Genomic DNA, 14,844 nt, shown 5'->3' on the forward strand with positions numbered 1-14,844 from the left:
GATGTGGGTTCAAGACCTGGCATGGCTCTTCCCTGGTGGCATGGCTTGGAGAAAATGCCCCCACCTATTTGCACCTCTTTTTCTTCCTCTGGAAATGCAGGTTCACCTCCCTGTATCACCAGGAAAATCAAGGAGGTGAAAGGGGGTCAAGTCCATAGCTGAGTGCTGGCATGTGGACAGGGCTTAGCAAACAATGGCTGCTGGTGCATCATTATGGCGGGGAGGGGGGGCCTGCTGTTGCTATAGTCGTTATTACACCAGGGCCAAGACCGAAGACCCTCGTCCCCTGTTCAAGTTAGGAGACATCCCCCCCCCCCACATACACACACCCAAATCAACCGACCCCTGCATCAGAGGGAAGGAAGGGGTGGGCGGGCACGTGGCTCGCAGCTGAGGACGGGGGCTCCGCACCCCATCTGCTATTGAAAAGTTAAGATTAAAGGATCAAAGTTAGTCTCGCCGCCCCCATCAATAGCCCAAGCCTCCCACCCACGCGGGCGCCCGGAGCTGGGGCCCAGATGGGAGAAGGCTTCTGTCTCAGAGATATTTTGGAGGGGTGCACGCATACTTCTGCATATATGTGTTTCTAAACAGCCTCTCGGACAGGCTTTCCGGCTCCAGCTTTCCTAAAAAAAGCTCCGAATGCCACCTTCCTTCAGATGGACAAAGTGGGAGGATGGAGGCAGCTTTTCCTAGATTCCCCAGCCCCACCCTCCCCCCAGACCCATAGAGGCTTTAAAAAGAAGAAGAAGAAAAGAAAAAAAAAACAGCATCAGCTAGCGTCAGAAAATGGGATAGAGGATGCTTCCACCATCGCTGCCCTCCCACCCAATGTGCCTTTGGAAAGCTGGCGTGCTGGTAAAATGTTATAAATCCGTTGGCAGTTTTCTGTGGGGGTTCAGATGCAATGTACCCAAACTGAATTAGTCATTAAGCAGCTTTTGCATAATGACAGATCAATGGCTGTTTAGGACAAAGGCAGTTGCATTTCCCCACGCTGTTTTCCGCCTTCCCGTAGGCCTACCAGGACCTGCCACCGGGGTCAGTTCAGACTTGCTCTCCTGTGGCTGCCGATTGCGCAACTGTTCAAAAGGATTTGTTGTACTGAAATGCATCTGATTAGGTGATCCCTGTTTTTGTTTTCCTATTTTGTTTTAATTCAAGATGGATCTAAGGCCCCTTGATTCCCGCTGCCACTGCCCTTGTCTCTGTTTCCACTTTGTATCACAGGAGTGAAGTGGGGACAGTAAACTTTGGCTCCTATCTCTGGGTTGGGGAGCGGGCAGCCCTGGGAGTAACAGGGCTCGGCTGAGAGCTTTCCGGTGGAGTATGGGGCTGGGCAGAAACCTGGCTCCCTGGCTCCAGGTGAGGAATTGTGGGAATGTCACCGCTCCAGGCACCAGGATATGACATGTGCCAGTTGCTGGAGATGGGGTGTGGGTCATTTTGGAGGTCAGGGGCTTAGAAGGGACGCATTTCCCCCAAGTTGGTCCCCCGGCATGGATACAGCACTGAAAATTTGAACACACTGCTTGACAGATGTCACTTCTCTGATTCCTTCCAGGTAAAGGTTCAGGTGATAGAGGGTCTTAAACTGCACTATGACACTTGCACCTCTCCTGTTTAACAAAAGGAGAGCCAGACACCCGCTCCAGGTCTTGGGCAGGCAATGAGATCAAACTAATTTGTTTTTTTAACTTTTTATTTTGAAATAATTTCAAGCACAAAACAATGGCAAAAATAATACAAGACACACAGAACTCCAGCATACCCCCCTCCAGATGCCCAGAGCCACCAATTTTAATGTTTTGCCCCATTTGCTTTATCACTCTATGAACTATCTTTCTCCATCTTTCTGTCTCTTTCAATCTATTTATCAATTTTCTAAGTAGAATGTATACATCAACTCCTTGAACACATAACATTTCCATGTGCCTTTCCTAAGATCAAGGATATTCACTTATGTAACAACTTTGAGTGCAGTTATCAAATTCAAGAATGTGAACACTGATTTAAAAAAAAATACTTTTCAGTCTACATTCTAGTTTTTGCAACTGTCCCAGTTATGTCCTTTGAGGCCTTTTCTCCCCCATTATAAGATCCAGTTTAGGAGCACTGTACTGTATTTGCTTGTTATTGTCTCTATAATACCTCATTCTTTTAAATTGTAGAAACACACAAACAACAAACTTTCCCATCTCAGCAACTCCCAGCACACCATTCAATGCAAATTAACCACATTCACTACCCTCAGTTCCGTCCATTACCAGAACTTTCCCATCACCCCAAACAGAAACCAAATCCTGCTCCCTGTTCTCCTTCTCCCCCTCCCCGATAACTTGTACTCTACTTTATGTCTCTATGCACTTGCATCTTCTAGCTAGTTCATATATGTGGAATCACAAAATATCTGTCCCTTTGTATCTGGCTTATTTCACTTAACTTGATTCATCAAGGTTATCCGTGTAATAGCAGAGCTTCATTCCTTTCTTAGGGCTGAGTAATATTCCATTACATGGTCAGACCACATTTTGTTTATCCATTCATCTGCTGGTGGATGCTTGGGTTACTTCCACCTTTTAGCAATTGTGAATAATGCTGCTGTGAACATCGGTGGGCAAATATCTGTTTGTCCCTGATTTTAATTCTTTGGGGTATATACCTAGAAGTGGGAATGGCAGGTTGTGTGGTAGTTCCATGTTTAACATTTTGAGGAACCATGAAAATGTTTTCCACAGTGACTGTACCCACAATATGCGAGGGATCCTATTTTTCTGCATCCTTGTCAGTATTTACTGTTTTCCATTTTATTAATAATAGCCAACATAGTGGGTTTGAGATGGTTTCTCATTGTGGTTTTGCTAACTAGAATTTAACAGCATTGGTTTTCTGTTTTGTTTTTCCTTTGTATGTATTTTTATGGTTAAATTACCTTCTATTTATAATACACGATCCCAATTTTCTATTTGTAATAGTGAAACAATTTTTTCTTTTAAGTTAAAAAAAAATGTTGAGTCCTATAAGGACAAATATCAAATGGGTAATCTTTTGATCGCATGCAGATGCAGAAGTTGGGAAGTCAACATCCCAGAGTCTGGCATTTGGGCCTCCCTGGCGTGACTGAGAGGCCTGGGTTTGATACTCAGCCCTGCCCTTTTCTAGTGATCTTTTCTGGTGATCTTGAGCAAGCTGCTTCCCTTTTTTTTTTTTGCTGTGTCTCCTTGAACAACATGCTAAACCTCTCTGGGCTGCCCTGTTAACATCCCTGTGATGAGAATATCCTAGGCACACATTCAGCGCTGGATACCATCGGATAGGGGTTGGGTCCCCGGGAGCTGGGATGTGATTTCTAAACACCTTCACAGCCCAGCTTCTGGTCCTCAGTTTTCTCACCTGGGAAATGGGAATAATAACGTCATTCAGTGAGTTAGGGATCATTCAGTGAGTTAGGGATCATTCAGTGAGATAGGGATGCAGCAGGCAAAGGGAGGAGTTCCTGCCTGGCCCACTATGGGTGGTCAGAAGGGTGAGCTCTCTTGAGCTCTAGGCTGCGCACTGCGCAGGGTGGGGGTCTTACCTGCCCCATGCCCCAGCCCCGCAAATGGGGGCACCCCATCTGCTCCCTGGTGCTGGAGTTTTGAGGGTGAGGACCAGAAACTAGTATTTACCTTCGTCTCTCCCCGCCCACCCTCTTGGCCCCCCGGCCGCCCACCCAGGCCTCTGCTGCGGCTTCCCCTCGCCCACCAGCGCCCCCGCGGGCACAGGCGTCTCCCCTTCGCGCCCGTGAGGAGTCCTGCTGGGACGTGCGGGTGCCTCCCGTGCGCACACCCCCTGCCTCCTGGCAGCTGCTCCGTGAGGGAGGCGCGGGCCCATCCCCATTTTACAGATGGGACGACTGAGGCTCTGAGGAGACACACATGTAAGTGTGGGGCTTCCGGGAACAGACGCCAGGGATGCATCAGATGTGCAAGAGACTATGGGGGGAGGCGCCTGTGAAGGACAAGGGGAGGAGAGGGGGCAGGGAGCCCCCCAGTCTGAGACGGGGGCCTGACCCGGGTGCAGGGAGAGAGGGGAGCGGGAGATGGGGTAGGAGGAGCCTGGGAAGGCAGCTCTGGGCCAGGCCAGAGGGGACCCCCAGCAAGGAGCTTCCCGCTCAGCCCCAGGCAGGACTGGCCCCGCTCTGGGCACCCCACCTGCCCCCCCTGCCCCCCCACCGAGTCAGCGGCTGGGGCAGCCCCGGGCACGCGGCACGCGGTGTGGACGCTGCGATGGTGGGGGGTGGGGGTCGGCAGGTGCCGCACCTTGAGGCGGTGGGGTCGCTAACTCCTGGCAGCTGCTCCTCTCCCGAAGGGAGGGCTGAGCGAGCGCCATGGACCCAGTCGTAGAAAAGAGAATAAAATAGCAGCAGCACTTACTGGGAGCCTGCTAGGCACAGGCGCTGACAGTAGGGTCATGAGACTACTCGAATCCCTGAACAACCCCTGGCCGTAGGTTCTATTATTCTGATTTTGTTAATGCAGAAACTGAGGCTCAGGGAGCCTAAATGAATTCCCATGAAGGTGCACAGCAAAGATTTGACCCTTGACTTCCCCTTGCCCTCCAAAGTGGCTTTGGGAATTTGACGGGTTTGTGGTGTCCATGCCTCATGCATCAAGCTGGGCTGTAAAGGTGTTTAGAAATCACATCCCAGCTCCCAGGGACCCAACCCCTATCTGAAGATATCCAGCGCTGAATGTGTGCCTGGGATATTCTCATCACGGGGATGTTAACAGGGCAGCCCAGAGAGGTTTAGCATGCTATTCAAGGAGACACAGCAAAAAAAAAAAAAGGCTGGGAACAGAAGCTTCAGTCTTGTACTCACGGTGAAATGAGAGGAAATCAGTGCACCCCCCCCCCCCCCAAGCCCTGTCTGAAGGCAGCCTGGCCCACTGCAAAGAATCTCACAGCCCTGAGTTCGAATTCCTCCTCTCCACTTCTGAGCAGGGTCGTCTTGGGCACATGGCGTCCCTCTCCAGGACTTCATTTCCTCATCTGGGAAATGGGAGTGATAACACCATCCACCTTCCTGGGCTGTCATGAGGACCAAGAGAGAGAAAGGGCCTGGCACAGAGCAGCTGTCATTATGACGTAGGAGGTGCTACCTTTGGTAACTTAGAACCAGTCCCCTCCTCAAGTTACATTACTTCCTCTGCTGAAATATTTTGGTACCAAATAGGAAAATCTGCAGTGTCTATAACATCGGCCCTGTGAGCGCCCTTGTGCTGTGCACGTTCTGCCCAGCTGTACACTGCAGGCCCTGATATTACTGTTAATATTACTGTTACCCTGGGCTTCTGTGTTTCTGTCCTTTGCTGAGGTGGGGTCTGCCACCAGGACACCCTTCCCATTTTTATTCAACTGAGATCCCACTCCCTGAAGACCCACAGTGAAGTTCTCCCCTGCTCTCCTTCCTTTCCTAAGTCCCCCAGCTGGGTCAGGCACCAGTAAAATCCCATGCCTGATTCTTTAGTGCTCTGGGGACCCTGGTGGCAGCTTCTGGGGGTCTGGTGCAGGGCCCCTGCTCCCAAAACCTGGGTCAGCTGTTGTCCCCTGCCCTGTCCCACCCCGACATGCAGCAGTTGCTGGATTCTTTGCCAAGCTGGAGAGATCAAGCCAGTAGCCACCAATAGTTGAGCTGTGACAATTGGTCCCCTCAGGCCTCCCTGAGAATAATCCCGTAGTCCTTTAGTGAGTGCCAGTGCCTTCTGTGTTCTAGATCCTTGCTCACTGCTCTACAAACCTGATCTCATCAAATCCGGTTGGTCAGTGGCAGAGATGAGAGTCAAGCCCAGTTCTCTTACCCTGTAGCCCCCAGTCCTCCTGTTTACACTCTGATCAAACTTCTGCTCGACCATGCTTTCTCCTTTTGAATCTCAGAAGGACCCCTGGATCTGTGACTCCACCTCTCCTTGCTTCAGTTATTGAGCAGACATATATTAGGCACCTACTGTGTGTCAGCAAGCAGGATAGACCCTTTTGGGTTCTTTCTTCCTCTTCCTCCCTCGAGGCTGAGTACAGGAGTCCACATGTCTGACCTGGTGGTTTCCTGGGCCTGGCTTTCCTGAGCGTCAGCCCTGAATAGGCCCTGTGGGTGTCCCTCACTCCCCAAACCTGTGAGGTTGGCCCGGAAAGCCCTGGCTATGCCTGGCCGGCTGAGTCTCACAAGCCACCTCAGCTCATGGCTTGTTCCCTCACTGTCTTCTAGGCTTTCGGCCCTCACTCCTTTATTATTTGGCCCAGTTTTACCCAGCCTTGAAATGGACCTGTCGGACCAGGGGTTTCCTGGGTCTCCTTTTGTCAACTTAGTACAGCCCATGTATCATTCAGCGTTCTTTAGTGTCACCTAGCCAAAGTCAACTCTGGCAAAATTACTAAGCAGGAAAGGAACTTATTACAAGGCCAAGGGTGGGGGAGAAGGGTGAGAACAGTGTGCTCAGACAAGACCAGAGCCAGCTGGTACCTGAACAAAGGGACTGAAGTCCACTTATGGTTCAGATTCCCAGGGCAGAGCTCTGATTGGCCAGTCTGAGTCAGGTGATGCCCCTTGGCCAGGGAGAGGTGGGACATCTTGATTGACAGCCCCACTGGGAGCTAAATTGGACCCTTTACCCAAGGAGAGAATCAAAACTGGGTGACAGCAGTTGCACATCCATTCCAACCTGCTGAGAGGAGCCGGGACCTGGGGAGAAAGGGGGAGAAGGTTGAACAGCCTGCCATGCTGAATCCACACCTGTTTTCCCAGAGGACGGGAACTGAGAATCAGACCTCCACATGAGAATGTTTGGGACTGAGACCCAGGAATTTGTGTTTGAGAAGTCCTCCCTGGGACTCTGGTGGGCCCCCCACTTAAGAACCAGCAGGGAGACTTAAGGACCTCTGATTACCTACCTGGATTCCAGCCCAGCTCTGCCACCACCTCACCTTGGTCATCACCTCTTGCCACCCTTTCCCCATATGTCAAGTGGGAATGTAATAGCACCTACCTCATGGTGTTGTGGTGACAATGGAATAAATTTTAACCTATGTAAAATCATTAGAAGGCCTGGCAAGTAGTAAGTGCCCGGTGTTGGCTGTTAGGATTCCATCACAACCTCACTTGGACCAAAGCACCTAAACCCTCTCCCCACTTCCTCCTTCAAATTGGGGAACCCAGAGGCAGCAAAGTGTGGGAGGAAGAAGCACAAAGGACTGACTCAGCCCTGCCACCAGTTTGCAGGAGAACATGAGGGAAGTCACTGGGCCCCCCTTTCCCCATCTGTGCTCTGGGGCCGGGAGACAGGCCTTCCTCATTACAACTTTCTAAGCAAGAATCTTTGGGTCCCAGAATGGAGTTCAACACAGGATTGTTGGATTCTGCATCTTCCTGGACTGATGAGGATGTGTGAGGCCTAGACTCTGCAGAGTGTGACAGTTTGGACAGCTGGCTCCCACAGCTCCTCTCAGGGGAGTAGCAGCAGCCAACACTTATCCAGCCCTACTGTGCACCAAGCCCATGCAAATCTCCACAAGTGTTCCCTCCCCCGATTCTTACCACTTCTGCATGTGTGGTCCCATTTTACAGATAGAAGGCAGAGGTTCTGAGAGGTTAGCTAACTGTCCAGGGGTCACACAGCTAACCAGAGTTGAAACTGACAAACGGCCACATGTCTAAGCAACGCCAGCAGCCCCTACCTCATACCACCTCTTCCAGTATTATTTGTAATCTTCCCAATAATAAATCCTGGGAGAGGGAAACTTATATTTTTCCCATTGTATAAATGTGGGGGAAACTGAGGCTGAGAGGGTCCCTTGGGATTTGGACTCAGAGCTGGACTTAAGAGCCTGTGAGCTTAACCACCATGTTTTACCCTGTACCGGCAAACAAAATGGAAACCCAAGGAACCTGTATCGAGTGTTCGCCCAGCCTGCTCCCTTCAGCCCCTCTGGGGAGCTGCCTGAGACCTGCCTCCAGAGGATGGAGTACACAGGGCCTCAAGGCATGACCCAGGGCCCCCAAGCCAAATGAAATGTCAATACGGACCCCCCAGACTGGGTGAGTGCCATCCTTTATCACCTGTGCGTGATCCTTTGGCTGGCTCTCTTCCGTCTCCTTGGAACCAGAACAAGCCCTCCGTGGCTCCCCGCAGCCCTCTTGGAACTACACCCTCCCGTGTTTATCTAACTTCCCTGACCCCAGCGAGCGTGCGTCACCTTTTTTTCCTTCCTTTCTGGAAAACCAGGACACAATAGGAAGCGTTTTCTTGAACTTATTAAAAAATCCAGACTTGTAAATTAATTTGTTCGTGTTGTACAAAGGCAGTGCAGATGGACTCATTAGCATGCGCACAACAAATAATTATAGATGAATTTTTAGCTGGCCTGCCTAATGCGCTTGCTGGGTTAATTATGTCAATGTATAATTACATCAGCCCGGGGAGACATAATGGCACACCCCGCTGAGCAGGCCCAGCCTAATGACTGGGCATGGAGGGGGGTGTCCTGACAGATTCGGGCGCACCTGCTTACCTCGGCACAAACACCCATTGTCCGAGCCTCCCACCGCCTAAACAAACAGGCAGGAGGAGAGGAATGAAACAGAGAGTCCCGAAGGCCCCTCAGATCGGCACTGGCCTCTTTCTTCCATCAGCAAATATTATTGGATTGGACCATGTGTCGAGCTCCATGCTAGGCACAAGGGATCCAGTGGGGGAGCAAACACAGGTACAGGCCCTGCCCCCCCTGGGCAGTTTGCATTTCCATGGTGTATTAATTAGGTAAACGTGCAAATAAATGTCCATTATAACGGCCATGGATGCTGTGGAGGAAGAGTGGAGGCAGCGGGAAGAGCTTCTCTGAGGGGGCTGACTCATCAAGGAAGGCTTCTGGAAGAAGTGGCTTTTGAGTTGCAATGTGGAAGACAAGGAAGCATTAACTAGCTGAAGGGGGTAGGGGAGAGAAGGCTGTTTGAGGCAGAGGCTCTTGCTTGTACAAAGGCTCTGAGGTGAGAACATGCACTGCGGAACAGAGGGCAGAAGGCTTTTGTGACTGTAGCTCAGAAAGGCAGGGATGATGAGGGCCCCAGTTTCTTTTAGCTTACCAGGGGCCATGCTGGGGACTTTATGTGGATCCTCATCACAGACCCATTAGGTCAGTACTTTTCTCGTGAGGCACAGAGAGGCTTGCCAAGGTCACACAGCCAGCCCAAGAAGTGAGTATGGATTAGACCACATCTAATGGATATCTGGTTTCAGAGTCTAGCAGAGAGCAGGGCCAAGCTGAGGCTGGCAGGAGGTCCCCAGGGTGAACTGTGAGCTGGTCCACAGGCCCCTTTGTCTGGCATGAGTAGACAAGAAAACCCTGCACTGCTGTGAAACATCCTGTGCTGGGGGTGTAACATCCATGCCACTGGGACACAAAGCCTTTGTGGTGTGAAAGAAAGAGACCCAGATTCAAGTCTCAGCTCCACCCTTCCACAAGTCCCTTGGCTCCTCTGGTCCTCAGTTTCCTCATCTGTGAAAATGAATGACCCGAGCTGACCTCTGGGGGATGTGTGAACAGGGGGCACCCATTCCTGGGGACAGGCCTTGTCACCCAGAAAATGTCACAGCAGCCTTTGGAATTATCCAGATGCTATATTAACTGCCCTAGGTGGGGAGTTGGGAAAGCTTCCTGGAAGAAGTGGTACTGGGCTTTAGATCTGAAGGATGATATAGGTGAGGGAACAGAATTCCAAACAGGAGTGCCTGCACGTTTCTGACCTTACAGTGATTGGGAAATTGGGAGACATCATACATCCAGGTGTGTATTTTGCCCCCAGAAAAGCCATTATTGAATCGATGATGCATGTCACAAGTGATGGTGTGTTAGTAGAGACGCACTTGAAGCAGGCGCCAGGAGATCACTGGGGAAATAAGAGGTGAGGAGAGTGCTGGGAGAGCTGTGAGACCCAGTGCAAGTGTGACCCTAGGGGTGGAGGGAGCTCAGGAAGTGGGGGTGGGGTGGGGGGGGAGACTGGCAGAAGTGTCTTGCATGACGGGCAGTACTGGGCAGCCTAAATAAGGCCGGGCATGGCCACAGGGGGCGTTCTTGAGCCAAAACCAGCCCTTGGAGCCATCCTGTGGACAGAGGTCTCCCTTGTACCATAGCCCCACAAACGGAATGGCTTAAAAGAACAGAAATATATTCTCTTACCATTCTGGAAGATAGAAGTCTGAAATCAAGGTGTTGGCAGGGCTGTGCGCCCTCTGAAACCTGTAGAGGAGACTCCTTCCTGGCCTCTTCCAGCTTCTGGTGGTGGCTGGCAGTTCTTGGTGATCCTAAGCTTGTAGTCACATGGCTCCATCGTCACCTGTCTTCTCTCTTGTGCACTGTCTGTCTCGTCTCCTCTTCTAAGGACGCCAGCTATATTGGATTAAGGCCCCCCAATCCTGCCCACCTGCGCCAGTTTGACCTCATCTTAACTAATTTCATCCTCGGTGACCAGATTGCCAGAGGTCACATTGTGAGTTGCTAGAATTTAGGACTTCAACATATCCTTTTGGGGGATCCAAGTCACCCCATAACAGACAGTCCCTGTCTGGGAGCAGCGTGTGGGAGGCCTGACCTCAGCGTGATGAATTCCTGAGCACGACAGCTTGGGTCCTTGCTCTGTTGTGCTCCCACTGGTTGGAGATCTGAGAGCGTATTGTCGTGGCTGCCACTGATGCATCCCAGGGACAAGAAAACGACATAATTGTAACAGTAATTATCATTCTTGTTCCTAGCTGGGCAGGACTCCCACCCATGGGAGAGACCCACGCTACCCCTGAGCAGAAGCTTCATAGAGTAGAAGCCCCTGTTACCCCGCCTATGCCATGAGAGCAGCTCCCAGGAAGGAGGCCCCATGGCCTCAGCTCCGAGGTCCCCTCCTGCATGAGGCCCTCCCCATCCCTGTCCTCCTCTCCCTCTTCCTCTCTCTGCAGACCCTGTGCCTGTGTTTGAGGCAGCACGCACCCTAGACGACAGGCTGCAGCCTCCCGGCTTCGACCCCAGTGCCCAGCCCCTGCGAGACCTCCACGCTTCGTGGAAGAGGCACCCTGAGCTCCTCGGCCCCAAAGGTCTGATAAGGCCTTCACAGTCAGGAGGGATGCCTGTGACAAACAGACCATGGGGGAGTGGGACAGGGGGGTGGGCTTTATCATTTTAGATGTGGGCTGGATGAAGATAACGCAAATAGATAACCCCCCAAATTCAGGGACTTGAATATATTTGAAGGGCAGGGAGTGTGAAGGGAATGTTCCACACAGGCCCTCAGGGACCCAGGCTGCAGAGGATGACATGTGATGTCCATGTCACAGTCAAGGGAAAGGAAGCGTGGGGGAGGACCACTCTGAGGGTGCTGGAGTCCAAGCCAGGAAGTAGAATGACACTTCTGCCCACACCCCATTGGCCAAAATAAAGTCATGTGACCACACCCAGCTGCATGGGAGGCTGGGAAATGAAGTCCAACTGTATGTCCAGGAGGTGAGGGGGACCGAATTTAGTGAACACCCTGCTGGAAAGGGATGACCTGGGGCCTTAAGAATGCCTGAGCCAAAGACAGATTCCAACAACATCCCACTTTCCTTTCTGCTTCTAAATATCTGGACTCAGAAGCCTGGCGGCACAGCCCCTTGGAGACAGGGGTCTCACTGTTGGAGCTTAAAGGACCAGCACCTGATTGCACCTCTGACCCTCTAAGCTTGGAACAAATTGAGAAATAGACCAAAAAGCCGGTGGTGAAGGTCAGAGCCTAAGACCCACAGAGCAAAACTAGAAAGCAAGCCTGGGGCCAAATTAACTGCCACCATGAACCCCAGGTCCCCCAGGCAGCTGCTGCAAGGCTGAGAGCAGAGACTAGGGGTCTGGTAAGCTGGGGGTGCTTCACGCACACAGAGGGTGGGGGCGGGGCAGGCAGGCTACTTAGAAGAGGTGGCCCCCAGAGCTTTTCCCTTCCTTCCCACCTGGTACAGAAGTCTCCCACAGCACAGAAATGGGCAAAAAGCACGAACAGACATTTCACTGAGGAGGAAACAGGGAGCGACCCTCAGCTTCCAGAGCAGTGCAGACAGTGAGAGCGTTTGACACCCGTCATTGCCAACAGCGAACAAGTCTGAGGATACCAAGGACTGACAAGGATGAGGGGCAATGGGAATACCCATGGATTGGGACAAATGCTTCAGAGCAAGCTATCTAGGAAAGCTGACAAGGGCCCCATCCCATGATCCAGCAAGTTCACTTCCAGGTCTGTATCCTGGAGAAGCAGACCCTTGTCTCCAAGGAGACGGGTCCAGGAATGATGCTGGCCGCAGTGTTTGTAATAACGCAAACCTGGAACAAGCCAAATGTCTAGTGACAGGAGGCTGGATAGAGAAATGGGGTATCAACCCAGTGGAATACTACACAGCAGTCAGAATGAATGAACTCTGACTGCACTTCGCAGCACAGACTTATCTTTGTAACTAGAAGACCATATTTATCCCAGTGCCCTTTCCATAAAGTTCAAGAAACTAACAGAGCTGGAAATATACAGTGTTTAGGTATCTGTATATTGCAATAAAATGTTTTAAAGCAAGAGAATGATAAAATTCAGGATGGTGGTTACCTCTTAGGGTGAGGCAGGGAGTCGGTGTCAGGGAGGAACAAATGTGCAGGTGAAAGATGCTGGTAAAATCTAATTCGTGAGTGTTTCTTGAACACCTACTATGTGCTGGATGCTGTTCTAAGCACTGGGGACACACCTGGGGGCAAAGCAGACAAAAATCCCTGACTGTAAGGAAATGAAGAAGCATCGTCCAAATATAAAGTATATAATGGGTCAGATGGTAAAGGCTTTGGGGAAAATTAAGCAGGAAATAGAGTCAGAGTCGGGGGGTACTTATGTAAGGAAGATCTAACTCAAGGGTTGGTAAACTTTATCTGTAAAGGGCCAGAGTCAGTATTTTCGGCTGTGCAGGCCATAGGGCCTCCATCACACTACTCAACTCTGCCAGGTCTGCCCTAGTAGCTTGAAAGTAGTCATAGAGAATAGGTAAACAAGTAGGTGTGGCTGTGTGCCAATAAAACTTTATTTACGAAGCAAACAGTGGGCCAGCTTTGGCCTAAGACCATAGTTGCCAATCCCTGAACTACTTCCTGCAAGAGGAAGGATAAAATAAGCTGAAGCCTATTGGATGAACGCTTCTGGCCACCAGCTCTGCTAGAAGAGTACTTGCCAGTTCTTCAACAGCAGTTCACAGGTTGCTTCCTCCAGGAAGCCTTCTGAGATTCCTCGCTGAAACCATTCCTCCTTCCCCTGGGTCATTCTGAGATTTGAACTTTGCTCTCTAAGGATAATAGTGATTGGAAACTACCTCTGCCTGGCCATCTCCAGGCACCACGCCGCGGGCCTTTTATGCTCGAGTTTCCTGTGGCTACTGTAACAAAGACCCACAACCTGGTTGGCTTACAGCAATAGAAATTCATTCTCTCACAGTTCTGGAGACCCAAAGTCTGAAATCAGGTTGTCAGTAGGGTCACGCTCCACCTGAAGGCTTTAGGGAAGAATCCTCCTCACTTCTTCCTGCTTCTGGCGATGGCCAGCCAGCCTCAGCCTGTGGCCACGTCACTCCAGTTGCTGCCTCGGTCTCCACATGGCCCTCTTCCCTTTGGGTGCTTCTATGTCTTCAAATCCCTCTCTCCTCCTGAGGACGCCAGCCACCACCTGATCCAGCCTAACTAATTGCATCTGCAAAGACCCTATTTCCAAATAAGGTCCCTTTTGCAGGTTCCGGGGTTAGGACGTGGGCACATCTTTGGGGAACCCAATTCAACCCACACCAAACACCAACCTATTGTCTCCTGGCATCACCTTCATGAGGTATCATGGCCCCATTCCACAGAGAGGAAACTGGGTCCCAGAGCCAGCAGGTGGCTGAGCTGAGCTTCAGGTGAAAGGTTCCTGACCTTGGCCCTGAGCTGCGTCTATCCTTGGAAACACTTGTCACCGTGCATCACGATGGTCGAATTCATCTTTTTTCTCCCCAATTTTTGTTAGAGAGATTGTGAATTTACAGAAAAATCATGCATAAAATACAGACTTACCATATACCACACTATTATTAACACCTTGCATTGGGTGTGGTTCATTTGTTACAATTGGTGAAAACACATTTTTATAATTGTACTATTAACTATAGTCCCTGGTTTTAACTTAAGGTTCACTATTTGTAGAGTACAGTTTCATGGATTTTTAAAAAATGTTTGTCCTATTACCATATATACAATATAATGTCTCCCTTTTTAACCACATTCAGATATATTTTTCAGTGCTTTTAATTATGTTCGCAATGTTATTGTACTGTCACCACCATAGGAGAGCTGTACATTTCTTTCCAAGAAATAAAAATGCAAATAAAAGTAAAAAAAAAAAAAAAACACACCTAAAACATCCATCCCTCCCACCCCCTCCTTACTGTTCGTTTATTTTTCTTACTCATCTGTCCTTATACTGGATAAAGGGAGTGTCCGTCACAAGGTTTTCCCAATCACATGGAAAGACCTTAAAAGCTCTATAGTTATTCAATCATCTTCAAGAATCAAGGCTGTTGGATTAAAGTTCAGCAGCTTCAGGGATCTCCCTCTAACTGCTCCAGTACACCAAAAACTGGAAAGGGATATCTATGTACTGCCTAAGAATAACCTCTAGGAAGACCTTTCAAATTCTATTTGAAATCTCTTGACCACTAAAACTTATTTCATTTCTCTTCCCCCTTTTGGTCAACAAGGCTTTGTCACTCCCACGATTCCAGGGCCAGGCTCATCGGGGAT

The 14,844-nt window shown here is 50.3% G+C and overlaps 1 protein-coding gene across 6 annotated transcripts in view; it reads left to right on the top strand.

Moving 5' to 3' along the window:
• Positions 1-14,844, top strand: part of CUX2 (cut like homeobox 2) — a 261,759-nt gene that overhangs the window by 198,752 nt on the left and 48,163 nt on the right. For 5 of the 6 annotated variants that reach the window (XM_077159854.1, XM_077159855.1, XM_077159856.1 and 2 more), the window contains exon 5: positions 10,980-11,114. The exons of the other annotated variant lie outside the window; for it this stretch is intronic. In XM_077159854.1, coding sequence (XP_077015969.1) covers positions 10,980-11,114 — 135 coding nt within the window. The remainder of the gene's footprint in view (positions 1-10,979; positions 11,115-14,844) is intronic. 6 annotated transcript variants of the gene reach the window in all.

Source organism: Tamandua tetradactyla, chromosome 5 (assembly GCF_023851605.1).
Source record: "Tamandua tetradactyla isolate mTamTet1 chromosome 5, mTamTet1.pri, whole genome shotgun sequence".
NCBI classification, from domain to species: domain Eukaryota; kingdom Metazoa; phylum Chordata; class Mammalia; order Pilosa; family Myrmecophagidae; genus Tamandua; species Tamandua tetradactyla.